Raw genomic sequence first — 27,244 nt, 5'->3', positions numbered from 1 at the left:
TACATATGTGCAAATATGGATGAAAATACACAGAGGATGCTGTTTTATTGTAGTAGTTTAAACAAGATGACTACAGATTTCACTAAGCCCTAATATTCTAGGACTGGCCACCATGAACTGTTGTAATCTACTGTGGCACTTTCTTATAACATTTCTGAAGTATTTGAGACTTATCCAGGTACAAAATCGAGAGAAGCAAATTAACATTTGCTTTATTCCCAGGATGAATGATTTTAAGGACAATGTTTATAAATAGGAGATTGGATAAACACATTTTGCATTTGGAACAATAGTCCTTGGTTCTTGAAGGAGCACATTCCACAGTCTTGGAAAAGCTCCTATGTAAAGCTCTGCATCCTGTATAAACAAGTCTCTTGCAGCTGATAAATGGTTCTCGTGAACAAGGAATGGCATTGTAAATGCATAATGAACACAGGTTCAATAAATGCATTAAATATGAAAAGCGAAATGCATTGAAAATAAGGAAAGGGATCTTTAGTTAGGCAAAGTGTTTTTTTGAGAATCCATCAAAGAAAACTATGCACTGGGTATAAGTTATAGATATACTCCAGGATTCTCTGAGGGCTTCTTCAGAAGTAATACATTTCTTACACAAAAAGAGAATTTCCTTGTAGGAAAAAGCATGAAACAATCCACCTGTCATCTGTTTATACATTTTGGGAAGCTGCAACCAGTCAAGTATGATTGTGGGAGGGGGGACAGTTACTGTTTTTGTTAGTTACTATGTTATGCATTTTTGTGTTTTTATATTGTAAGCTGCCATGCAAGTCTTGGATGAAGGGTATAGAAATTTAATAAATTATTATTATTATTATTATTATTATTATTATTATTATTATTACATATATGCATACTCCTACTTCACTGCATAGATGTGCCATTCATGTAGGAAATGCAAAATGTTAGCAGCCACAGTGTTTGGGATATTTAGAGAAGTCCCACTGGTATCAGAAAAAGTGTCTCAGTTGTCATGGTTTGGTGATCCAAATTGCCTCAATGTTGAACTGAATATTCTATGCTTTGTTTGGAACTCTTTTCGATGGGGTGGACCTTAAAAACACACACACACACACACACACACACACACACACAATGAAAGTGACCTCAAAATTCCTTTGTGAGAGATGCAGACATTGTACCTTGAAGATACCTTGAAGACTTACCTGTACTGAACAGAAGCAAACATTAAAGAGCAATTTGTGGGCTGCAATTTAATATGACTGCCCTGCTGTGAACACTTTGACAGCTTTTGTGCTGCTGTAAAAATACATTTTATTTTTAAATGGTTTTTTCCAGCATATATGAACCCCTGTTGAAACCCCACAATGAAATGCTACACTCTCCCTTCAAGAAATGTCCTAACATTTTAAAAGCTGGGTTTTTTTGTGTGTTTTTTAAAAAGAGAGAGTAAAAAACCAGTTTGATTTCTGCTCTTCCACTCCTGTACTGCTAAGTTCACAACACAATTTTTTTACCTTAAACGTGAGCACAAATTGTCTTCTCCATTTCAAAACTTATTGTTCCTCCAGTTAAGACCCCCAGCTTGATGTAATGATATTCCTACAGTTAATTTCACATTTAATTTGACCCTTAGTGTGACCAAGTAATGATGAAAGATCAAAATTTGTTCAAATGAACTTTGAACAACTACCGGTAATTCTGCTGGCCAGGAAATCAGGTCTTTTTCTAAGTCAAGCTCTGCATTTTTCCTTGGTTAAGAGCGAAAGCTCTGCCCCACTCGAATTTATTTTAGGCAAACAATGTGTGATATTAATGGGTATGTTTGACTGAACATTGTAAAAGAGAAAATTGTGCATCACTTGCTTAAAAAAAGAAAGGGCAGGGAACTTGAGATGCACACCCAAATTCTGAAGCCTTCCACTGTGGTCTCAATCTTGAAATATCCAGTTAATACATCTTACCATGCAGTTCAGAGGGTATTTCACAGGCCGCGGGAAGCATTGGAACTCCGCCTTTCCCCTCTGGGAGCAGACGAGATTCACATGGATCGCTTGGGGTCATGCTCCATTATGTAATCCCATTTATTTAATTCCGCAGGAAAATGTTAAGAAGGGCTACGTACACACTAAAACCCGATAGCCCATTCCAAGCAGATAATGGGAATTGTCACTCTGTGAGGGGTAAACTACAGTGTCCAGAATTCTTAGAGGAAAAGAATGTGCTTCAAATGCATTTTAAAGGGATATTGCGTATGCAGCCAAGGTTTGTTTTGTAGTTCTTTGCTCTTCAGCTGTATCCTCTAGGATTAATTATTTTAAATTCTATAACTGCATGTAGCTATGAGGCATAACAGTATGTGGGAGGTTTGTTTTAACAGCATAATGTTAACTAGATCAAAGTACCAATTAATACGTATAATCCGTGTTGTGAAATCTGCTGTCATATTCAATTTTGTGCAGCTGTTGACATGTATCAGAAAACCTGTTGACTGAAATGCGAAGTGCTCGCTGGAGATTCTCCTGCACATCAGTTAAAGCAAGTCTTTTGGGGGGACTCTTGCAAGTCTCATTTCTCAGTTCTGTTCACATGTAAGTGATGGGGAGAATAGTTGTGGCTCACCAAAAGGGAGCTTTGCAAAGTGAGGACTAAGCTGATAGGATGCATGCTACAGAGGAGAGGAACTCACACCACAGAAGCATTTTATTAAAGTCATAGGAATAATCAGTTGTTAACCCCTCCACTTCATGACAGCTTAAAACCTGCCAATGGTCGTCATCAACAAAATAAATGGTTTTATAGGTTTTTGAAATATACTTCAACTACAGAAAATACCAGAGAAGGTGGTGGTGAGGGCTCCACAGTTATGAAGCTTCTTCCAAATTTAGTTTGATGTATTTGGAAAACTTATAATGTTACTTGCATTAGCCTTTTTTTAAAAAAAAAATCAGCACTCACAAAGCTGCGTTTGTGTGCATTTATTCACTTACTGGGCATGACATGACACAGACTTATGAAATTAAGTTGAAAGGCATTACAAAATCCCCCTCTTTCTCAAAAGGTAAGAATTTGAGGTCATTCTGTGAACTCAAGAGGCAGGTTCAGTGCAAAAGAAACTACAAGCCCATGAATTTCAGGGTCACTTCTCTCATTGTGAGGTTATGTGGCCGTTTGTATCATCTTGTCAACTGGTAAGGAATTTTTTTTTATCATAGATTAGGTAGTAGATCAATGGTCATCTGCATCTACCCTAGCATTTATCTAATACAAAATGTGATGTGGAGAGTACTTTGAAACACACATTTGAAAATAGCTATTAATACAAACATAGATTCAAACCACTTAGAGTTTTAAGGAGCCATAAGCACCTTAATATGATCTTTATGAAATCAAGCTTTTCCTAGTTTGGGTGGACATGAGTGACAAAAAAAATCATGTCCAACCACAGACAAAAGTTGATGGAATAAAATATAAGAAACAAAATCTGACAGAATAGAACTTGTAAGAATATGGGGAGATGCACATAAGAGAGACACATTCAGAACACTCTGTGCACCACTGGCCACCTCCTCCCAAAAAGGATATTGCAGAACTCCTCTATAGAAAAGGCAAAAGATAAGGAAAGTGGAGCAGCTTTCTTGTGAAGAAAAGCTTTATACTGCTTTTTAGCTAATGGTAAAGAGATGGTGACTGGTAGGTAGCACAAGAGATGCCTAGAAAATTATGAATTGCTTGTTTCTTGTTTAGACTCTTGTAATGCATGATAGATTGGCTAAAGCAATCCAGAAACTGTGGTTGGTGCAGAAGAGGGTCATGAGTTTATTAACTGAAGCTGCTTCCAGACAATGTCTGTTTTGGGGTGGAATTCAGTCACATGCATAAAAATTTAGGTCAAACAATTGCACAGATGAGTGGGAAGTGTTATGCAAAAAACCCATTTCCCCAAAAGAGTGGACTTTTTGTAATAAGGAAAGTGACGGGGAGATTCACTGGAAAGTGTAGAAAAGCTTTTGCTTCGAGGCAGCAGCACCCAAATTTCCCACAAGCAAACTGGAGTGAATGTTCATTAAACAGCAATTGCCATCTAATCTCCCTGAAAACAAATAATGACGAATGCCCAATAAACAGGTCTGAAAGCGTCCTGAGACTCAGCAGTTTAATAATAATAATAATAATAATAATAATAATAATAATAATAATAAATAAATAAATAAATAATATTAAAAAATCCAAAATAAAATATAATAAGAATCAATCTAGACCTGGCTGCTTGATCACACTATGTCTGTGGATTGTCAGTTGCACCAGCCCCTGGGCCCTATTTAAAACTCTGGTTTGAACCTTAGAAACCCTAAGCAGCTTGGGACCAGGTTACATGAAAGACTGTCTTCTCCTACACATGTTGACCCAAACCTTAACATCCTCCTAAGAAGTCCTGTTCCTGGTACCTCTGATTAATGAAGTGAGGTGAGCAATCACCAGAGACAGGTCCTTTTCAGTAGAGGCATCTCAGTTATGGAGTAGGTTTCCAGGGGGACTAGCCATTTTTGTGGTCTTTTTGCTGCCAGGCTGAATACCTTTTTGTTCACCCAAACCTTTGACATAATTTAAGTAGTCTCCCCCTCTGCTTATGAACCATGTTTTGTTGTTTTTAATTTTGAGGATGTGGCAAGTTCTGTTTCATTGTATCTGTCCGGCTTCTTCCCCTTTTAATGGTTACCATAGTATTTCACTTGTTTTTGCTTACTTATTGTTAGCTACCCAGAGAACTTCATGTTACAGAGCAGCATACAAATACCAAAAATAAATACGGAGACAAAAGAAATTATATGCAGTCCATTTCTACACAAAGAATTCAAGATAATTGCAATGAATTAAATTAATTGCTAGTAATTTGATAACTGTGAAACGAGTGATTTTCCTACACAGTTGACTTACAGATTTATTGCTGCAAGATGGGTCACTGGAACAGGTCGGTTTGTTAAAAGGATCAAACAGATTGGTGCTGGATGTTCCTAGTAGCCTTAACAGCTGAGAACAGACTCCATGTGTACATTGGGTTTATAGGCACGCAATGAAGGTTTTTCCTGCTCTCTTATGATACTGGTTCATCCAATGAAGGTGAATATTGGAAAATTCAGGGCAGACGAAAGGAGGTACTTTCACACAGTATTTAACTCTAGAACCTGTTCCCACAAGAGGCAGTGATGGCTACCTACTTAAGTGGCTTTAACAGAGGAGTAGACAAACTCATAGAGAAGAAAGCTCTCAATGGCAGTATGCCCTGAATTCTGCCAACTGCTGGCAATCACAGGTAGGGAGAGTGGTCGTGTACTCATGCACTGCTTATGAGCTTTTAAAAGGCATCAAGTTAACTACTGTGAGAACAGGATGCTAGACTATATAGACTATTGGCCTGATTTGGCATGGCTCTTCTTACATTTTTAAGGAACCAAACTAATTCACAATTCCGAGGCAATGACAATGACTGACAATGACAATTCTGAGACAAATATGGATCAGAACATGGTTATCCTTTGGTTCTTGCATGTCTAATTCTGAGATAAGTCATTGGATTAAAAAAAAGGTGCTAAAATGCATATAGAATGCATATTTTGAGATAATATGTAAGCAAAAATGTGTGGTTTGCTGGAGAAGTGAAAACATGAAACTATAGGCAAGTCTCTATGATCAACTTCATTACACTGAAGTGCAATTTCAAAGAGTGCTACCCTTGGGTGTGCTGCCAAACAGTTCTGGCTTGGGGAAATGCTCTGCTGTAGCATGTGAAAGCTGGGTGTGCTATTCTAATGTGTGAAGTGTGTCCGCATCTCAGGATCATTGTTTGCATGGAACTGGTTTCCCGAAGTGGGATTTCACATCTTTGCTTGTGTGAATATGGTAAGGGCCTACGAAGAACCCTTCCAGATCAGACCAAAATGCCACCTAGTCCTTGACTCTGGGATTGACCTTGAATCTCTTAAGTGTTATGGCAAACGAAAAGGAAAGAACAAATGAAATGTCAACAGAAGAGGCCTTAGTGGTCGCATTATTGAAAATAAATGACTCGCTGGAACAGCTTCACAAGAAAACAGAAGTGATGAAAGTGAAAGCGGATGCTGCAAATAATAGAATTGATTTAATTGTAGAAAGTTTAAATAATCTGGGACAAAAGGTGAACACCAACACAGAAACCACCCAGAAATTGACACAGGAATCTACTTTAATACGGCAAACTGTGGATGAAGTCAGGGAGAAAACCTTTGCTGCTGAATGTAAAACAACACAATTGGAGTGTGAGAGAGCCCCATACATTCAAAAGCAACTTGACGAATATAAGCTGACATTTGCTATGATGGAGTTTAAAGAAAAACAGATGAATTTGAGGATCAGAACCCCACCAGAACTGGGAAAGGAAAGCTTGACAGAGCTTCAGGAGGAGATAGGATCAACATCGGCTGAGATAGAGAGATTTTTGGGGGTCAATAGGACCGCCAAAAATGTGAATTTACTTAAGGGTAACTGTGAAGGATGTTGGATTGAAGAGAAGGGGGATTGGGAAATATGGACAAATCTGAAGTTGTTATGGTTGGGCCGAGCTGCTGTGGTGGGGATGAGGGTTGCTGTGTTGCCGGGGATGTTGCTTTTGTGCCAAAAAGTGCAAGCTTTGGATGGGAGGGATTGTTTCAGGAGGTGGCAGAGGGATGTTCCTGGATTGGTTTGGCAGGGCAGGAAGCCTTGAGTAAAACTTAAGATATTGATGGATGCTAAAGAAGGAGGTGGACCTACCCTGCCAGACACCTAAACTTTGTTGTGAATCATCTGCTTTTTGCTGGCTGAGAGAATAGCTGTTTTTTAAAAGCACTGAAGTGTTGGATAATGGCAGATGAAGTTGATGGACTAGACGGAATTAGCGGAAAATACTGGCAAAATCCGAGACCAGGGAGAAGAGTCGGTGGAAGAAGACTGGGAAAAGTTTAAAGACTATTTATAGAAATATTGTAAAATTAATGAGTGTTAGAAGAATGTTGGAATGAAATTATATGGCTTCAGTAGAAATGTTATAAGGAATTAAGTATAAATAGATTAATAGAGCAATAAAGGTAAATAAGGTTAAAAGGTGTTAAGATAATTATAGAATAGAAAACGGGAAGATGGTAAGGAGTTGCTGAAATAATTAATAGAAGTGGAATACAAAAAGGGAGGTGTGAGGAGGCCGTGGAAATATGGGAAAGAAAGATAAGATATTGGAAGTTTTTTCTTTTTTCTTTTTCTTCTTTTTTTTGATGTGTTTTTAAAGTGTTTTTGTTTTGTTTTGTTAATTTTTATGTAGTGTTTTTGTATTATAAGGTATTGTTTTTTCTTTGTTTTTTCTTTTGTAAGTGTTTAAATTGTTGTAAAAGTAATAAATATTATTATAAAAAAACAAAACAAAATGCCACCTAGTCCAGCATCCTGCTTCTTCTCACAGTGGCCAAGCCCATGTCCCTGGAAAGTCCACCAGCATGGCTCAAAAGCAGAATACATTTTCCCACTGTTGCTGTCCAGCTACTGGTACTTAACGTCATCTTCAAAATAATCTATATGCCACTTTTCCAAATGATGCTCAAAATGGCTCATGAGAGCAGTAAACAAATCTTTGTATATGTAGGGTTTGCATCCAACGTTAGCCATACAGTACTCAGCAGAAGCCCCTTTAAATGAATGAACACTTAGGTGCATCCCTTTCAGTTTGAGTTTACTCTCAGTAAATCTTGGGTGCAACCTATAGTCAAATATCAAACATTTTATGAATAGCCTATTTTATGCTCCTATTATACAACTAACAAAAACATTTATTTTAACTTATGAAATACATTCTAGGCATGTTGAGCCTGTTCTAGGCATTTTCATGTCTCCTTGAGACGATTGGGTCGGGGAGATAAACACTTTGGGTAGTATTCAACTAAGTTTTATTCAGAGTTGAATCCATGGGGTTTAATGAACATTACAGAGTTAGGTCTATTAATTTCAATGAGTCTGCTCTGTAGAGAACTTTATATTTGCCTTGGAAGCATGAATTTGTTTCTGCAAATATTGCCCAATGAAATCTTAACCCATGATATCAGCATTTTTATCATATTCGTCTGCATTTTTGTAAGCTAGTGATTGACTATTTTACTAGCCAAGAAATGTTTCACGTCAAAGTATCACATGTTACTGTATGTAATTGGTTCTTGTGAAGTTTACCAAGCAAATATTCCCTCTTTTTTACAGACTTGGATTATCACTTGCTTTTATCTTCAGCTGCTCCTCCTTAATCCTTTTATCAGAGCCCAAAGTCCCTGCGGGAATCCTGTGACGGATGATGTGTATGACATTGCAAAACTGGCAAGTGGCTTTCCTTGTAACCTTCTTTTTATATGCTAAGTGTTGTGACTATGCTAAGCAGCCACAGTAAGCAGACTACAGTAAGCGAGAAGGGACACTGGGGAAAGCATGTTGACTGAAGTGCTTCTTGACTTACAATTGAAGATTGAAAGTGCATTCACAAAAATGGTTGTTTTTACAGCAGAGCTAGCCAACTCGGTGCCCAGTTGGACTCCAGTTTCCAGCAGTCCCTGCCAGCATGGCCAATGGTCAGGGATGATGGGAATTCTGCTCATTTCCACTGTAGCACAGCATTGCAGTCAGGCATTGACTCCACCACCTCATCCCAAGGGAATTTTCTCTGCTCAGGACCTCCAGCCAGTGAGGGACCAGGTCACTCTCTCGTTGGCTGGGGGGACTTGGATTCAACCTGCCTGTAAATTGACCAATTGCTGATGGGCCCGGGGCAGACTTTCAAGGGGGAGGGCAGACAAGGTCCAAAGGAAGACTTTACTCTGGTCCACTTCTCAGAAATAAAAAGCAGCTAGCCCCTTCGTGGCACTGCCATTTTCCTGTTTCTCTTTTGAGTTCAGCTTGTGCCTACCTGTTTCTGTGGGTGATTGCTCAGTGCATGACCTTGTTATAGATGATCTCAGTCCCCATATTGGGGACCAGGGAGGAATTTTTCTGTCAGACCAATTTTCCTCATCTGAAGGTTTTGCCTTCCTCATAACAATTGTCACAACTTTGATGGGTTAGGCCTTAGTCTTGGTTGCTGGAGAGGCTGTAAGCCCCACTGAGGGAACAGGTATCCCATTAAAGGAGTCCAGGAGGAGGTGCTTCTGCCCAGATGCCCATGTGGTGTCCAGGGTCGTAGCACTCCTCAAGGCAGCAATCCAGTCAAGAAGATATTTGATGTATGTCACAGGGCCTAACCATCTCTGGATCAACCCCCATAAAACATCCAGCAAGTAGGTTGGTTGATATAGGATATACCCAATGCCTAGGCCAAACCCCTTACATCTGTAATTGATAGGGTTGTGGCCAATTCAATCCAAAATGAATATTGCCATGTGTAGTCCTTGATTGGGTGGAGCAATGGTTTCACAGCACTTTGGCGTGCAATAATTGCTGCAATCCAACAACCTCTGGAGAGCAGCCAGATTTGCAGCATCCAAGACAGCAGCCTTCAAGGGCTTCCTTTTCATCTCAAAATGTTTGTTCTAACAGTCAGCAGCGTATCTCAGATGTCCTTAATTTGTTTTCTTTGGTCCATTTTTGATGCCCATTAGCAAATTCCCCAAGTGCTAGTATTAGCTTTTCCCTCAAGCCCATGGTAAATAGGCCCCCTGGCCCCTTAACCTAAACCTGAGTGTTTCATTTGTGTGTTTTTACTTGAAAATAATGGATTGAGGAGCGTTCTGCTTGTGTTCTCACAATCTTATGGAAGAAAAACCAAATCGCGTGCTTTCCCCCTAATTAGAAAAAGGGCAATCTTTTATTAACTGTATTTTTTTTTCTTTTACAAAAATGCATCTCAAAGGGGTTTCTGCCAATTTAGATTAGATCATCCCAGCAAGACTCAGATAATGGAAATGTCACAGAAACAATTTGTAACACACAGCCTTGCATGTTTTACCCCCAAGTAAAGAACAAGTAAAACAGCATGCAGTACAGTTATGAACAATGTACAGAGATCTTGTGAGCTGAACAATTTTTTAAAGTCACATGGATTCTAGAAAACACATGTTCCCTCACTTATGAGAAACATGTTGCTTTTAATGTGGAAAAGAGTAAATAAAATAAGGGAAACATTAGCTGATACTGCTCCACGTTGACACAGTTTGCACATCAAGCTAAGCCAAACCATAGTTTAGTGCAGGGCTGAAACTAGGCTTTCTGTCACCCGGGGCAAAGACACGGTTTGCCACCATCACCCCACATGTGTTTGTGTACACACACACACACACACACACACACACACACACACACACACTACAGGAAGGGATAAATACAAAGTGCTTCATATGTCAGCATCACATTTATTTCATTGCAGATATTTTATTTTCAGTATGAAGAGGACTCAGTTTTTGCAGCTGATTGTATGCAGCAGTGCCCTCTTTATGTATTCATATGGTGTAAACATGTATGTTGTCCTCTAGCTCCAAACACACACACACACACGCAGAGAGAGAGAGAGAGAGAGAGAGAGAGAGGGAGGGAGGGAGGGAACATAAGCAAGCAATACTCCAAAGTGCTTCTGTTCCCAAAACAAGCAGGAGGTGGTGTTCTGATCTCTTCACCACTTTTAATTGATCTTTGAGACGTTGATGGAAGCAAAAGTAGAGGAAAGAAAGAAAGAAAACTTTCCCTTTTCAACTTGCTTGGAGAGCAACTTTCTCCAGGATTTCTCATTTGCACACAGTTCCAAAACAGATGGGGGAAAGGGGCAGGAGGATCGTTTTCCAGGTTTTCCTGCTTCCCCTGGCAAATTATCACCCCTGTGGTGCTCAGCAGCTCAAGATCCACACTGCTACAAAAGACAGGAAGGACACTTTTGGACTCTGGAGCCGCAAAGAGGTGCTGCGGTCAGAGGAAGCCCCTGCAAGCTGGGAGCCTCAGTGGTTCCCCTCTAGAAGCTTCACCCAGGGCTGAGAGCCTGGCTAACGCTCCATTAACTACAGCCCTGCTTAGTGTGAAATCACAGGATCTCAGAAAGGAGATTGCAGTCATTTTGCTCCTCCTCCAGTCCTGATGCTGCTGTGCTTCTGTGAACTATGCCATGGTTTGGCTTAACATGTCATCCATATCCAGGCTAGTGGTTTTTCTCACTCTAGAGAAACAATGAACTATAGCAACGGTTTGTTCTATAGCATTTGGCTTGTGGTTTATGTGGAGGAGATAAATTACAAAACCAGGTTTGGATGGCACACTAAGCCAAACCATAGTTTAGGTCACAGCAATGTAGCATGACTGAAGCAGGAGCAAGTAACCACAATATTCTTTCTGGAGCCCCCACATTCATGTGCTTGTGTCAAGCCACGGTTTAGCTTTGTGGTATTTGCAATGTGTGTGGCTGTGGGGAAGGGAAAGAGATGGTAAGTCGTGATGTGAAACAGTCCTGCATATGATCAACTCTCTTTCGGTACAGTAAACCTTTGAGATTTTTAAGCCCTTGCAAGTTTCATGCTTTCATGCAATCCATTTCATGCTACCATAAATATTTATGGTGAAGCTGATCTCCACATTGGAAGAAATGTGGTTATTAGCTTGTGCAGTACGAACAATCACACCTACCAGCTTCCCAAGGGAAAATGAAATAGTTTCATGTGGTAGTTTTTCCTAACAAGGAGTTTAATGTTTGTTTGTTTGTTTGGTGTGGTGGGGAGGTTTATAAACAATGCACGCATGGATCCTCGAATGTGTTGGAAATCTGAGGTGAGATACTCACACAGCGGAAGTTGCCCCCAGTTCCATTCGCCACACAGAGGCAGCTTAAGGTCCAAATAGTTTACTGTTGCAGAAGATAAGGCTTCAGTAATACATTTCTGGGCATTGATATATATATACACAGCTTGTAGGCTTTGCAGATACAGATAAGTAGAAATACCTCCATTGCTCCATCAATTCAAATCTTTGAATCACTTCTCAAGATTGACTCTGACACAGACAGCACAATATTTAGTGTAATATGCCTTAATCACTTATACCAGGCATGGCCAAACTTGGCTCTCCAGCTGTTTTGGAACTACAACTCCCATCATCCCTAGCTAACAGGACCAGTGGTCAGGGATGATGGGAACTGTAGTCCCAAAACAGCTGGAGGGCCAAGTTTGGCCATGCCTGACTTATACAGTCAGCGCTGACTGGGCTGACTCTGCACCTGTTGGCTTATCTCATACACAGAGTGATTTGTGCTCATGAAGGAAATCAACCCCTTCCTCCATGTTCAGTTCTTCAGACACACAATGTGCAGACATTTCCCACCTTTGCATGGTTCCCCACCATCGCCAGTTATCCAAGCTCCAAGAACAGTTCCTAGTGTGATTCTATTCTTGAACTTCTTTATTTTTTTTATACATTGCATTTATATACCACCTTTATCTTCCAAGGAGCTCAAGGTGGTGTGCATGGTTCGCCTCCTCTCTATTTTCATCCTCACAACTCTATGAGGTAGGTTAGGCTAAGAGATGGTGACTGGCCCAAGGTTACCCAGTGAACTTCATAGCTGAATGAAGGTTCTAACTCTGGTTTCCCAGGTCATAGTACAACATTCTAACCATTATGCCACACTTTTTGGGAATTTTCTGAGTTTTTTGGGAGTTTTCTGAGAACAAGCAGAGCATTACACTGGGGCCAAAATATTTAAGTTATTGCTTAGATCTGTGAGGCATAAGAAATGGCTTAGACCACTCGTCCACCTAGCTCAGTACAATATACTTGACTGGCAGGGATTCTTCAGGGTTTGGGTCATGAATTTTTCCTAGCCCTATCTAGAGGTACCAGGGATTGAACCTGCATGTAAAATTTGTGCTCTACCACTGAGCTACAGCCCTTCTCTGTTTGACAGACAGCCTTTTTCAGCTTTCTAAAAATAAACGTACATGCTTGGCCTTTTACAAACCATTTCAAAGGCACTCTTATGTGTGTCTCTGCTCAGCTTACTCATGTAAGGCAGTATGATGGGGGGGTCTGGAAGAATTTACAATTTTTTGTGTGCATTGCTGCTGTTCCTATTTTTTAATTGCTGTGCTTCATTTTAATTACCCTTCTCTCCAGGCTTTTAATTTAAAGCGGCAACTCTGAAACAATGCTTTTTATATTTTCATGAGCTGCCTGGAAACATTCTATGCACATAATATTCATTTTCTATTAATTGTGTTAATGTAATGTGGTTTTATGAGTGATGCCGCACAGTTTTATGATCACTGTTCACAATCCACTTACTCAAGAGTCATCAACTTCAGTAGAAGTGGTCTGGCACAAGTGGTTTTAGTATTGCGCTGTTAAATAAGTAAATATCGTTAACTGTTTCATTGCTCTACTTAGAAGGGAGGCACACTTTTCCAGCTGAGAAAGAGGAAATGTATCATGTGGGAGAATATAAACAAGAGGCAAGAGAGGAGAAATGTACAAGCAGGAAAGAAAGTGAGAATCAGACATCTAAGCAGAAGAAACAAACTGCAAATACAGAGAAGGGGCAAATGAAATGAAACGGAAGATCTAGCAGCTGTGCTAAGTGAAGCCATGAGGCTTTGATCAGCTATTTATTCAAACAACAAATGGCCTGTTCCTACACAAAAGCCACATATAAGCTTTGGTCTAAGTGCAAACTTCCCTTTAAAAATTATTATTGTCCTCGTTTGAATGGAAGGTATTATACAACCAACAAAGTAACCTGAACCAAATGACACAAATAAGCATAGACTCATAAACAGGTTGATTTTTGTCAGTCTCGTACATTTCACTGTATTACGCTGTTTGACAGCAGAAAGGTCTCCCACGAGATGTGGTGAACTCTCCTTCCTGGGAGGTTTCTAAGCAGAGGTTGGATGGCCCTTTGTCATGGATGCTTCAGCTAAGATTCCTGCATTGCAGGGGTTTGGATTAGTTGACCTTCACGGTCCCTTCCAGCTCTACAGTTCTACGATTCTCTAAGCCCCTATTGACTATGGTCCTTCATTTATTAGCTGCATCTCAGCAGGACTACCATAATGGATATATGTGCCACTGCCCGTGAAAACTACTCTGAAGTATCGGTTGGTACAGAATTCTGCTGCTAAAATTTTGACTTGGACAAGAAGCAGAGATCATGTGGTCCCTTCATTGTCTCAGCTGCAGAGGGAGCTATTTTCAGCACAAGGGGTGAATTCTCTTCTGGGGCCACATGCCACTGGTGGGAGGGGCCAGAGGCAAAAATTGACAGAGCAATGAAGGCTGACTAGATCTTTGTACTGTAGGCTAGTTTCTACAAACACTCTCACACACCCCTCTCTCCTCCATTCAAGGAGGCATTATCAGAACCAGAGGGCATATTGCAGCTAGGCAAAAACAGCTGAGGAGGGTTCAAAGTAGTGCTGGGGAGAGTCCCATATAAAGAGGCTTGTGGGGGCACATTTGGCCCCCAGGCTTGGGGTCCCCAAGAGCATCTGTGGGTGTTTCCCTTGCATGTTCCCTTGCCTTTGAGGAGACTTGCTGGCAAGCCGGGAGTGTTTTTATGGTGTGTGTGTGTGTGTGTGTGTGTGTGTGTGTTGTGGTCGGACCTCATATGTGGAACTCCCTGCTTCAAGAGGTTAAATCATCTTCCTCCTTATTTGTGTTTACTAGCGATGGAAAACTTTGCTTTTTAAACAAGCTTTTGATTCTATTGCTGCTGTATTGATTGGTTGGTACTGCTCTTTTGATGCTGTTTCTAAGTTTGCGTGTCAATGATTGGATTACTCTGATAGTTTTCTGTGATCCTGTAACACATTAAGTTGCCATTCTTTATGATACCATCAATAAGAGGTGGCCATCAATTTGCTCATAATCTTTGGCATCTTTTTAAACCTTTGGAATCATTCTTCAAATACCCCTTCTTTGTGACCTTCCTTTTCACTGTCTGAAGCCAATTCTGCCATCTGAAAGGAACTCACTCCAGTCCTTTTGCTCCTTCTATCCTCTCTTGAACCATCCCACCTTCTCTTTATCATCCTACAACAACTGTCCCTTTCCAACTCTTCTCATTGTTTGTTTTTAATTTGCACCCGGAAAACTCTGACTGTGAGTAACAACAAATTAAATTTTACAACTTGCCTTAAGTGAATTTTAAAAGCACACTAAAATTATAAAAGCACACTTGAAACTTTTGGGAAAGCTCCCAAGGGGAAAGGGTCCCACGGTTGTAGATTGTGATAGTGATCATAAAGCTCAATAAAACTCTTCTGGTCTAGGGATCACCTGGGTGTGTGTTAGGATTGTTGCACATGTAGAACATGCACTCTGTGTGCTAGCAGAGCAGGTCTGCAGATCATTTTCTGCTTATGCAAGGAAGGGATGCAAAGTGAGTGGTCATTCAGTGCTTCCAGAGTAGTTGTGTACATACTAATGAAAGAGGAGATTCCTCTCTGTATCAGAAGTACTGTATGTTGCACTAATCATGGGACCTATTTTCCCAAAGGTATCTGCAACCAGAGGTTCCTCTTTTATATATAAAAAAGGTGCCACCCTTGGAGTGAATGATAGGAGGGACACTTTACTGTTTCATAGTCTACTCACACTGGAAACATCATATCTAAACTATTAACATTAGGCAAACAAAACAAATAAAGCCTTGGCTAAGTATATAATACATGTGTTTGTCATTTAGTATATGTAATTGCTTATGGCAATCATTGCAGCCTTTTAACCTGAGTTCCAAGAGCAAAACGTTCAGTGTTCCTTCCCAAAACAAACTTACGGATCAGATATTCATTCTTGATCCTGCCCTGCAGCAATGCTACTGCTGAACACATAAACATTTATTGTACTGATAATTCGGTAATGGTAATCCCACTTCATCTTTCTACAGCTTTCCCCAAATCCTCCTAGTAGAAACCAGCTGGAGAAAATGGCTCAGGGCACATCACATAAAGGAGGAAAAGGACACAGAAGCACCACAGAGCTGAGGTGCTGGGTAGTAAACAGTCCTCAAAAAAATTGGAATCGGCCCACATTCCATATGGTCTGTTGGAAGGTGGTGAGGAAGGCTGGTGGGGAATATGACTGGTGAGAACCCCAAGCTCTAAACACAGAGGTTTAGAGGTTCTCATTCTGCCTCTGGACTTTGAGGTATCCCCACCCCACTTTAAGTCTCCACCACCATCGCTCAGCTCAAACACTGAGGTCCTCCTCCAAGGATCTTCTGCAGGTTCCCTCACTGCAAGAAGTGAAGTTACAGGGAACCAGGCAGAGGGCCTTCTCAGTAGTGGCACCCTCCCTGTGGAACACTCTCCTTTCAGATGTCAAGGAGATAAAGAACTGCACAACTTTTAGAAGACATCTGAAGGCAGCCCTATATCGGGACGTTTTTAATGTTTGATGTTTTATTATGTTTTTATATATGCTGTAAGCTGCCCAGCCAGATGGGCAGGGAATCATCATCATCCACTATTTCATGTTCCTTTTGAGGAGACTTGTAGTCCAGTATTGTCAACATGGCATAGTGGGTTTTCCTAGGGAAATGCAGGGGTGGGGAATCTGTGAAGTTGACTGTAGCTGAAGGGCTGAAGGGGGGGGGAGGGCAATTGAGAGCTGCAGTAGTGCATAGAAAAGCATTATCTGGGTGCCCGGCCCAACCACAGATGGACAGCAGGTCTACTCATTGAGAAATGATGGAGAGGTAGACCTGGAGTACAGGTTTCCTAGTGGCCAGTTCTATCCAGGCCTCACCATTGCTCAGTCATCAGCTCTACCAGAAATAGCAGGCCTGTTTCCTGAGTCTAGTTATGTATGTTTGTTTGGAGTACTATATATCAGTGTTTCCCAACCTTTTTCGGGCAAAGGCACACTTGTTTCATGAAAAAAATCTCGAGGCACACTACCATTACAGCCCCGTGACGTCAGCGCGCAGCGTCACGCCGGGAGGGACATGAATTGCTAGCAAATTACATAATCACCTCCTTGAGGGCTGGCTCATCTTCTCCGAAGGCAGAACCCCATTAATTAACAGCACAGACTCACACCATAGCCAAGACGAGGGGGGAAAACCTCAGTCATGCACAGTCATGCACATGTGGGGGCTAAATGAGGACGAAGACCGGGCAGAGAGCAGGGTTCAAATCACCCCACCTGGCCAGGACAATCCCTGGGTGCTCCCTTGGGCCACTCGCCTGACCCACCTCGCAGGGCTGTTGTTGCGAGGATAACACGGGGAGAACCACGCGCGCCCCCGGGAGCTCCTTGGAGGAGAAAGTGGGCGATGAATGCAATGCACGAAATATATGAGAGGCGACCAGGTTTTGCAGTTGAGGGGCCTCCGCCAGCCTCCGCTTCCAACACCCGGCGCAACGACGCCGAAGTTTACCCCCGGGCTCGGCTCGGGGAGCAGCGCTGCTCCCCCCGGCTCCCCTTTGCCCTCCCGGCTCTCTCTGCCGCGCACTGGGGACCCCCCTCACCTGCCAAGTCCAGAGCGCCGGTGGAAGTTGCATGCATGCATGCAGGGCGCCGCGTTGCCATTGCATTGTACTGCACTCCATGCAACGCCTGCACGCATGCATTGCCTTGCACACCCGCCAAGGGGTCTCCCCGCGGTCCGATGCGTCCCCTCCAGCGCGGATGCAGCATTGCAAAAATAACACACACACCCGACGCAGCCCTACCTGGGGGGCAGCCTCCGCCTCCGCCGCTCCGCCTCCGCGGGGATCCCCGGGCTCCATCCTGCCGCCCGATCTCCGCGGGGGCGCAGGCAGGCTGCGCGGGGTCTGCGCGGAAGAGCCCCTGCCCGCCCGGCCGCCGCTGCTGCACTCATTCCATGGCCAGGAGAAGAGCGCTTCAAACAAAACGCCCGGCCTGCCAGGCCACGCTGGGAAGCGTAGTTTGCGCACCCCGCGCGGGCGCGGAGCCCAAGGGCGAGGGGACTACGGATCCCGGCAGCCCCCGTGCCGGGGACGGAGGGGGAGAGGCCGGGTGCAGGGATGGAGGGACGGGTGGGCGAGCGAGTGAGTGAGTGGCAGCCGCCAAGCCTTGGCCGAGAGCCAGGAAGGGCCTCCCTGGAGGAGGAGGAGGAGGAGGAGGAGGAGGGAGGCGCAGAGCAGGAGGGAGGGAGGGTACCCCAGGGGTCATCTAGTGACGGCGCCCCAATCGAAAATTTGACTTAAAAAAAAAATCTTTCGAATTTTTTAATTTTTCCCGCGGCACACCAGGCAACATCTCGCGGCACACTAGTGTGCCGCGGAACAGTGGTTGGGAAACACTGCTATATATACAGCTTGGCATACAAACAGAGAAGCAGGCAGGTGAAGGGGATTGGTCTACTGGACTAGTGACAGAAAAAATGATGTTCATTCTGTGTTAAGAGCCTAATTAATTAGATATCTAGGCTGGGAAAACTTTCAGCCTAGAAAAGCCCTCTAAAGCTGGTGCCAGTTTGAGTGGATAGGCTGCCCCAACCTGGTCAGACTACCGCTCTCACCAGCTAGAGGTTTTGTTCATCTTAAAGAGCACCAGGTTGGAGAAGGCTGGACTAAGGCAGCTTCCTTAGGGTGTTCCTGGCTGTCTTTCCCTAGGTCACAGCAGTAGTAGATTATTTCCCCTCCTTTTTAGGTCTCTGACAGTGTCTCCGTTGCCAGAGAAGTGGCACCCAAAGACATCTGAAGCATTATTTTGCAGAAGAATTTGTGCCACCACAAGCCAAAGTGGCTCATCTGCTCCGTGTGATGTGGCCTGCCAAGGACATGACACACCTCAATTTTCCAGTTCCCATGCAGGAAGCAGGTGCTTTACAGAGCACCTTGCAAGTAGCTGTGCCACATGTAGTGCTGGAGTTGATTGCTTACCAGATTACTGGACCAGGAACAACCCATTACAAATGGGTTAAGGAAGTTGTACACAGGCCTGTGTTATCTTTTGGCTGAAGGGTGTGCAACTGTCTCCCTGACTGAGGCCTTGAAAGGTTTTACTGAATTTCACATGTGGGCAAGATTTATGTAAATTTCCAAACTGTTGGCTCTGGACCTTTAAATTGTAAGGGTCTATCCAAGTGCTTTCTGTGACATCAGAGGAGGCATGCAACCTTCAAAGAAGATCAGCTGACAGTGTTAAGAGAGGCAGGACAGGCAAATACTTCAGAAATCAAGGAAGGTAATGCAAATCTGAAAGGGTTGGAGGATTAGGATTCTGAGGAGGAGCCTTCTAAGTATGAGCTTTGCTGAGACACTATCCACGTGACCACTCTAGACTTGCTGCGACTTGGACATAGATGAGACTGCAAAATTACAACTATATTTGATAGACAATTCTATAAATAATTGGCAATTAAGGAAAGTTTTCTGAGTAAGACACCATGCATATATATTATCCACTGTCATGCACAAGTTGTCTCATGCTGAGTTGTTTTCTGTTTGGAAGTAATGCTCTTACTCTTTAAATCTGTAGTCTTGACCTCTTACATTTTTGTGTGTTTTTTTTAACTGTGCGTGAAAAGTGCTTGACAGGCCCTGATGCCGGTAAAGTAGATTGTATACATAATGCATGCCAATTCTTGTAGTGCTTGTTGATCTGGAACAAATTTAATCTTGCAGTGACCTTTCTTAAAGGAATATACAGTTGCTGACATTGCTAAGTATCGAGTCCCTTCCTGCATACCGAGTATGGAAAACAATGTATTCCCTTTTGCTTGAAGTGTGGCTATTGCTAGATCCCAAATTATCTGCTATCAGGATGGTGAGAAATACAGGGTGGGATTAGACTCGTGGATGCCTGCACAAGGACTTCCACTAACGCAATGGGGCTTTGCCTCCTCTTCTGCCCCCATCTCCCCAAACTGGCTTAGAGGGGGTCAGGAGAACCTTAAGAACAGCATATGGGGGAATAATTCCATCTGGCAAGCTGAAAATCTTCTCCAACAATGACTGGGCTGAGAAATTAGCAGCCGTTCCCAATAACCTACTATTCCAGTTCCGAATTCAGATGTAACAGAAAATAAGTGCAAGACACGATGAGTCTTGGATTCATGCACTACATTTGTATAGGATTTCATTGGACTCCAATTCCCATGAGCCCCAGTCAACATGGCCAGTGGCCAGGGATGATGGAAGTTTTAGTTCAGCAGCATCTGAAGAGCTATGCATTTCCCACCCCGCTTTAGCAGAACATTTAATGATATTTTTCTATATAGCACATAATTAAATTTAAGCTTTATTTTATATAGAACCACTAAATAACCTTTAATGTCCTTTCTGTCTGTAGGTTGGAAATCTTCCAAATGATTATATGATAACCCTAAAATATGTCCGGAAGATGGACAGTCTGGTATGTACAACTGCTTGAATTATATTCTTTGTAAAACAACCACGGGAGTCCTTGATGATTCTTGTTTTCTGCTCTTATGAGATGAGAACTTCAGGTTTTGTTAAAGCTCTTACTAAACAAAGGCCTTTTCAAAAGCTATTTACTTCAAAAGATACTGATCAGTACTAAGACTCAGTGGTTTCTGTGGGTGAGTTAAGCTTAAACCAGGAGTGGCTAAGCTTCAGCCCAGCATACCCTATGACCCCTACAAATTTGGGCAGATCTAAGAAGGGTAAATATATGCAATGCTCTGCCCAGTCCAACACCCTCATTGGGACAGAAATTACCTCCTCATCCATTATTGGATCAGTCATTTAATGCATGGAGGTGAGATTTAATCACACTTCTTCAAATGATCTGCCTAAATCCACTGCTGAGGAGGCCTATGTTCCCATGTGTGTATTCTACGTGGGACTACCTTTGAAGGTGACTCGGAAACTGCAACTAATCCAAAATGCAGCAGCTAGATTAGTGACTGGGAGTGGCTGCCGAGACCACATAACACCGGTCCTGAGAGACCTACATTGGCTCCCAGCATGTTTCCAAGCACAATTCAAAGTGTTAGTGTTGACTTTTAAAGCCCTAAACGGCCTCGGCCCAGTATATCTGAAGGAGCGTCTCCACCCCCATTGTTCAGCCTGGGCACTGAGGTCCAGCTCCGAGGGCCTTCTGGCAGTTCCCTCACTACGAGAAGTGAGGTTACAGGGAACCAGGCAGAGGGCCTTCTCGGTAGCGGTGCCTGCCCTGTGGAACGCCCTTCCAGCAGATGTCAAAGCGATAAACAACTACCTGACATTCAGAAGACATCTTAAGGCAGCCCTGTTCAGGGAAGTTTTTAATGTTAGAAGTTTTATTCTGTTTTTAATGTTCTGTTGGAAGCTGCCCAGAGCGGCTGGGGAAACCCAGCCAGATGGATGGGGTATAAATGAATTATTATTATTATTATTATTATTATTATTATTATTATTATTATTATTCTGTGAGAGAGTTTATTGAAGAGTGTGAGATAGCAATGCCCCTTTTTGGCCACACCCAGAAAGGGATGCTCTGCCCCAAGCCTGGACCACAGGTGAATGCCCTCAGGGGAAAAACAACAATATCTAACAGCCCCTGGCTTAAACCTTTCCCCTTACCATTAACCACACTATATTTCTGCTTAAGAGTGCCCCATATCTTTTCTTTAGTGATAAAATGCAATAAATGCTCATTAGTGTGCAAGGCAGAGAATATAGATTTTTGGTTTGAATCTTTGATTTATATTTTCGATCCTATTGTACAGTGACTTTGGCAGCAAAAGGGATAAGCCTATGTATAATTATCATTTCCACAGTGGAAATCCATATAAGACACTGCCAGAGATAAAGGAGGTGAACAGCTTCTTTAGTTGTGATAATTATTATGATTATCCCTTTAATGAATGCACTGGGTAATCAAAAGTATATTTTATTTCCCTGACATATATGCCTTTCTTTGTGGTTTTCTTGCATAATTCTGCCAGTCCTAAATGCTCCTTATTCCAATGCAATATTCATGCTGTTTTAGAAATATCCGGATGCTTTCAGAATCTAAAAAAAATAAGTGTTGTATTCAGCGTTAATCCACTCAGAGTAGAAACTTTGGACATGGTTAATGGCCATTGTTAAATTTTGTTTATTGTGTTTAGTGGTTCTACTCATGACTATAATTTAGTTGAATAGAAATTGAAATGCCTGCAAATTTTGTTAGCCTTGGTACGAGCTCTTAAGTGCTGTGTTGTTTGGTTTTGTGAGGAATATTAAAACAGGGACACTTCCCCTAAGAATAATATTGTTCTGACTGGCAAAAGCTAATTTATGAGATTGGTTAATTTTGCATTAGTAGGTATATTTTAAACTATATTTAAAAAGGTAAAGGGACCCCTGACCATTAGGTCCAGTCGTGGCCGACTCTGGGGTTGTGGCGCTCATCTCACTTTATTGGCTGAGGGAACCAGCCTACAGCTTCTGGGTCATGTGGCCAGCATGATGAACCAGAGCAGCGCACGGAAACACCATTTACCTTCCCGCCGGAGCTGTACCTATTTATCTACTTGCACTTTGATGTGCTTTCAAACTGCTAGGTTGGCAGGAGCAGGGACCGAGCAACGGGAGCTCACCCCGTCGCGGGGATTCGAACCGCCGACCTTCTGATCAGCAAGTCCTAGGCTCTGTGGTTTAACCCACAGCGCCACCCGCGTCCCTAACTATATTTAGAACATAATAATTAATCCTATAACTGGTATCATTAACACCCCAGTTGTATTAATAACAATGCCACAAAGGTTAAATTCTCTTTCCAGAAAGAGAATCCTTCCTTTTTAGGTGGTGTTGGAATATGTTTTCAAATGGGGCAACATAGCTCCTTTTTTTCTGCTAATACACTCCCTGCCCCCAACAATAAATAAATAAATATATTATTATTATTATTATTATTATTATTAAAATACTATTATTGTAATAACAGTAATAGCTAAGAATATAAAGTGTCAAATTGATAGAGATTGTCCAACCAATAGAGGGGAAAGATGGAGAAGACGGTAAGCTGCCAGAACAAGTATCCAGATATATTAAGCGATAAAATAGGGAGGGGAGGAGGCTGGATATAGGACTGGGGGTGGGACAAGGAAAAGAGGAGATGGGAATCCTTACTTCTTGGACTGCCGTGTGAGCCTCTCAACATTGCTGCCTGCCTGATGTATATGCTTTGCATGGAAAGATCTCCTCCAGGTTGATCTGCAAAAAAATCCCAACTGAGACCATCAAAATTGCTGCCAGTCTGTGAAGGCAATGCTGAGCTAGGTTGGACCAAGGCTCTGACTTGGTATAATGCAGCGTGCTTCTAGGGAGAAAAGCAATGACAAACCTAGACAGCATCTTATAAAGTAGAGACATCACCTTGTCAACAAAGGTCCATATAGTTAAAGCTATGGTTTTCCCAGTAGTGATGTAAGGAAGTGAAAGCTGGACCATAAAGAAGGCTGATCGCCGAAGAATCGATGCTTTTGAACTATGGTGCTGGAGGAGACTCTTGAGAGTCCTATGGACTGCAAGAAGATCAAACCTCTCCATTCTGAAGGAAATCAGCCCTGAGTGCTCACTGGAATGACAGATCCTGAAGCTGAGGCTCCAATACTTTGGCCACCTCATGAGAAGAGGAGACTCCCTGGAAAAGACCCTGATGTTGGGAAAGATGGAGGCCACAAGGAGAAGGGGACGACAGAGGACGAGATGGTTGGATGGTGTTCTCGAAGCTACCAAACTGCGGGAGGCGGTGGAAGACAGGAGTGCCTGGCATGCTCCGGTCCATGGGGTCATGAAGAGTCGGATATGACTAAATGACTAAACAACAACAACAACAACAACAACAACGTTTCTTTGATCTTCATGCTGTGCTCTCGCGTTCCCAAGGTGTCCAGCTGGCCAGCATAAGAAATGATGGTCCTTTGGTCTGCTCCAGCACGGCTGTTCTGAGTTTCTTTGGTTTGAGGCCCTTAGTTCCTTCCACTATTCCACACCCCCCCCCCCAGTGTTCTAAAATGTGGAACTGCGGTTATCAATATATCCACATCAGTGGAGCAGCTTTTTGTTTTCATACTTGTGGTGCAGTTTTCTCACAACAATGTTCAGTACCTTAAATGAAAAACACATGGACACTGAAACATCTGGACCATTCTGGACTGTTCTTGACAATAGTTTGGATGTGAAGTGGTCATTCATAAATTCCATTGGTGTGTTTTCATGCTGCTTCATCTACACAGTGTACAGCCCTGCTTTGATGAATAAGAAAGCCAAAGCTGCAGATCATCAGTATTTATAACAGTACCGCCCTTCAAAACATCTAATGAAGTTCTTACAGAACCATAGAATTGTAGAATTGGAAGGGATCTTTTGGGTCATCTAGTCCAATCCCCTGTGGTGCAAGAATCTCAGCTAAAGCATCAATGGCAAATGGCCATCCAGCCTCTGCTTAAAAACCTCCAATGAAGTCTGCTCCACTGTCAAACAGCTCTTACAGCCAGAAAGTTCTTCCTGATGTTTAGTAGAAATCTCCTGTCTTGTAACTTGAAACTATTGGTTTGGGTCCTACCCTCTGGAGCAGGAGAAAACAAGCTTTCTTCACCTTCCGTGTGATAGCCCTTAAATCAGTTTTAAACTTAAATCAATATGTGGGGGAGGGCAAAGTGGAACAAGCCCAATTAGCATGCTTTCAGTCAACTGAAGAAATATATTAGTTTTTGGCACTTGGTGCAACAAAAAATATTCCAAGCCAAAATGTGTCAGCAACACAGATCTATAAAATGCATCCAATGCCAACATTTTTAAAAAATAATAATAATAATGCATTGCAAATTACTTTCAGCCAAGCATCTAATTCTGTGGGCCAAAAAGCAAATGTACAAACTGCAAAGAATAGTGTGGGTGGGTGCAGCTCAGTTAAAGGCCAAAGGAAGTCTGTTCACTGGCAGGAAGAGTAAGTAAAATGGTTTGTGTGTGTGTATGTGTGTGTGTGTGTGTGTGTTCTTGCATGTGCAAATGGAAGCATGAACGAGGAAGAACCTTCTTCTGCGAGTGTTGAAAAAGATAGGGTGGGTAATCCAAGTTTTGTGGCTTGCTCAGTTGGTTAGAGCATGGGGCTGATAACTCCAAGGTTGCAGGTTTGATCCCCATATGGGACATCTTCATTGCAAGGGACTAAATGATCCTCAGGATCCCTCCCAACTCTACAATTCTATGATTCTATGATTTAAACATTACTATTAAGTTCAGTTCTCCATAAACTTGATGTTCTTTGCTGAAAGTTAGTGTTTGTAGGAACAGCAGAATTAATAGATTTGAGTTATTCTCTTATCTCTGAAATATGCTACCAAGCTGTATAGTGAATTTTATGGTTCTCCTTTACTCCTCTCCCCCCACCATTTTCCTAGTTTGTTGCCAACAACTGTTTTTATGGTGGACCACCCAGAAAAAAGATAGTGAAATTAGCAGCGAGGATTTGTGCTGTAGAATTCTGCATGTAGGGCAGTGGGTGCAAATACAAATAAAGGCACATATAAATGCTCATTAAATAAATGCAATAGACTGATAAACTTCATTTCGAAATTGTACTTCGTCCTCATGAAATTTGTAAATGGGGCCCTTGGCTTCTTCAATTGGGTATTTCTGCTTCTCAAATGAACACACCATGAGTTTCATCATTTGGGTCAGTTTCCAAGAGTTAGCAAGTGATTCTACAGTATTGGTTTATTTGCTTTTGACATCTCCATTTGCTCTCAGTTCAGATTTTTGCAGTAGCTAGAATCCAGTGACATTGGGAGGCCATAGGTTCTCCATCCCTGCCCTGTGCAGCTCCACCGAATCGTTGCATTAAAGATCTCAAATTGTGTTTTAGTTGTGAGTGTTAGTAAAACATGTTTGACATTGAGATAGACAAATTCAAGGCATAAATTGTGGGATGGTGGGGGTTGCATAATGCGTTTTACAGCAAAAGGGTCTTGTGGAACCCAATGTGAAGATACACTTTTTTTAAAAAAAAGTATAGCATAATTAGAAGAATAAAAGGCATAATAATCAATCTACAAGTCATTGTGTAAAGAAGAACAAGATTGTGTGTTAGATTCCCGCATACTTCAGTGTGAAAGAAGTTAAACGCTAGCAGTGATTTTTTTGACAGCTTTGAATCTGGTAGACTCAGGGATAAAGCAGAACTGGCAACATCTACTGACAGTCATGGCTGACCTAGTTATGTTAAGAAGGACTGTCAGGAATTCCAAAAAGGACTCAAGAAAACAGCAGGTAATCTAATGGCAGCTGAATTTTCAATCTGACAAAGTGCAAGCTAATACCTATTGGAAAGGACACGTTAATCTACTTTTACACACTTTAAATTACTTAAACAGTTGTGTGTGGAGTGTAATCTCTCTCTCTTTTCTTTTTATCACCCCTGACAGCCTAATCATTGTTGGTTGTATCTGATGGTTCCTGAATTGTCAGCGAGTCTGAATAATCTTCTGCACAGATTTAAAGACTTTTCAGATATGTCAGATGTCTTAAGTAATTACTCAATCATCAATAATCTCACAAGGATCATCAATGATCTAATGGCATGCCTGTCTACTAATAAAAATAAGGTAATAATCTAAGATTAATCTTCCCTCTTGGTTGCAAAATAATACCTTTGTGTATAGAGAGCAGGCCAGAACAGAATAGACTGGTTTGTATGTAGTGGGAAGGATCCTGGCTGAGCCTCAGCACCTGCTTCCATCTCGGCCTCCTGCACAGCCAGGCAAAAGACTTCTGCAGTGCTTCATTTTGCCTTCAGAAAATCCCAGCTCTTCATGTGCAAATCAGAGACATTTATTCTAAAGTTGTGAATTAAACAAGTCAGTTTGCAGTTTGATTGTTTTAAAATTTTGGAATTTGTTTTAAACCATGGTCTGTAGTTCACAGGTAACAACATCAAGCCAGGGTTTTCTAAAAGTGAAACTAAATGCTGCGGAGGTCCTTTTTCCAATCATAGTAGAAGGGTGTGTGTGTGTGTGTGGAAAACACAAGCCCAAGACTTTGCTCGGGCTTGCCCTTGCTTGTGCCTATATCGCTAAATCTTTATTGAGTGTTACACGGAAATTATCTTGTCTCTAGGATTGTTTCACTTTGTACTAGTTTCTTGCTATTATATTTAAGCTCCTCAGTCTGCCTGCAACTAGATTTCCTATCCACTTTTTATCATTTATTTCAGTGTGATTCTGTAGATGCCTACTCTGAAGTAAGCCCAATTGAGCTCAATAGTACTTATTCCCAAGTAAGCATTTTTTGGATTGCACCCTTAATATTTGACTGGGGATGCAATACTACTTTTTATATACAGTATGGAT

At 42.0% G+C, this 27,244-nt stretch overlaps 1 protein-coding gene across 4 annotated transcripts in view; it reads left to right on the top strand.

Moving 5' to 3' along the window:
* KITLG (KIT ligand) overlaps window positions 1-27,244 on the top strand; it is a 108,043-nt gene that overhangs the window by 64,273 nt on the left and 16,526 nt on the right. For 3 of the 4 annotated variants that reach the window (XM_082241042.1, XM_082241040.1, XM_082241039.1), the window contains exons 2-4: window positions 8,236-8,349; window positions 20,254-20,316; window positions 26,321-26,500. In XM_082241042.1, the coding sequence (XP_082097168.1) occupies window positions 20,278-20,316; window positions 26,321-26,500 (219 nt within the window). In that variant the 5' untranslated portion in view covers window positions 8,236-8,349; window positions 20,254-20,277. The remainder of the gene's footprint in view (window positions 1-8,235; window positions 8,350-20,253; window positions 20,317-26,320; window positions 26,501-27,244) is intronic. The other variant, XM_082241041.1, reaches the window with a different exon arrangement.

This window comes from Podarcis vaucheri, assembly GCF_965113315.1.
Source record: "Podarcis vaucheri genome assembly, chromosome: 10".
NCBI classification, from domain to species: Eukaryota; Metazoa; Chordata; class Lepidosauria; order Squamata; family Lacertidae; genus Podarcis; species Podarcis vaucheri.
The sequence above is the reverse complement of the archived record's forward strand: the minus strand, read 5'-3'. Positions and strand labels throughout refer to the sequence as shown.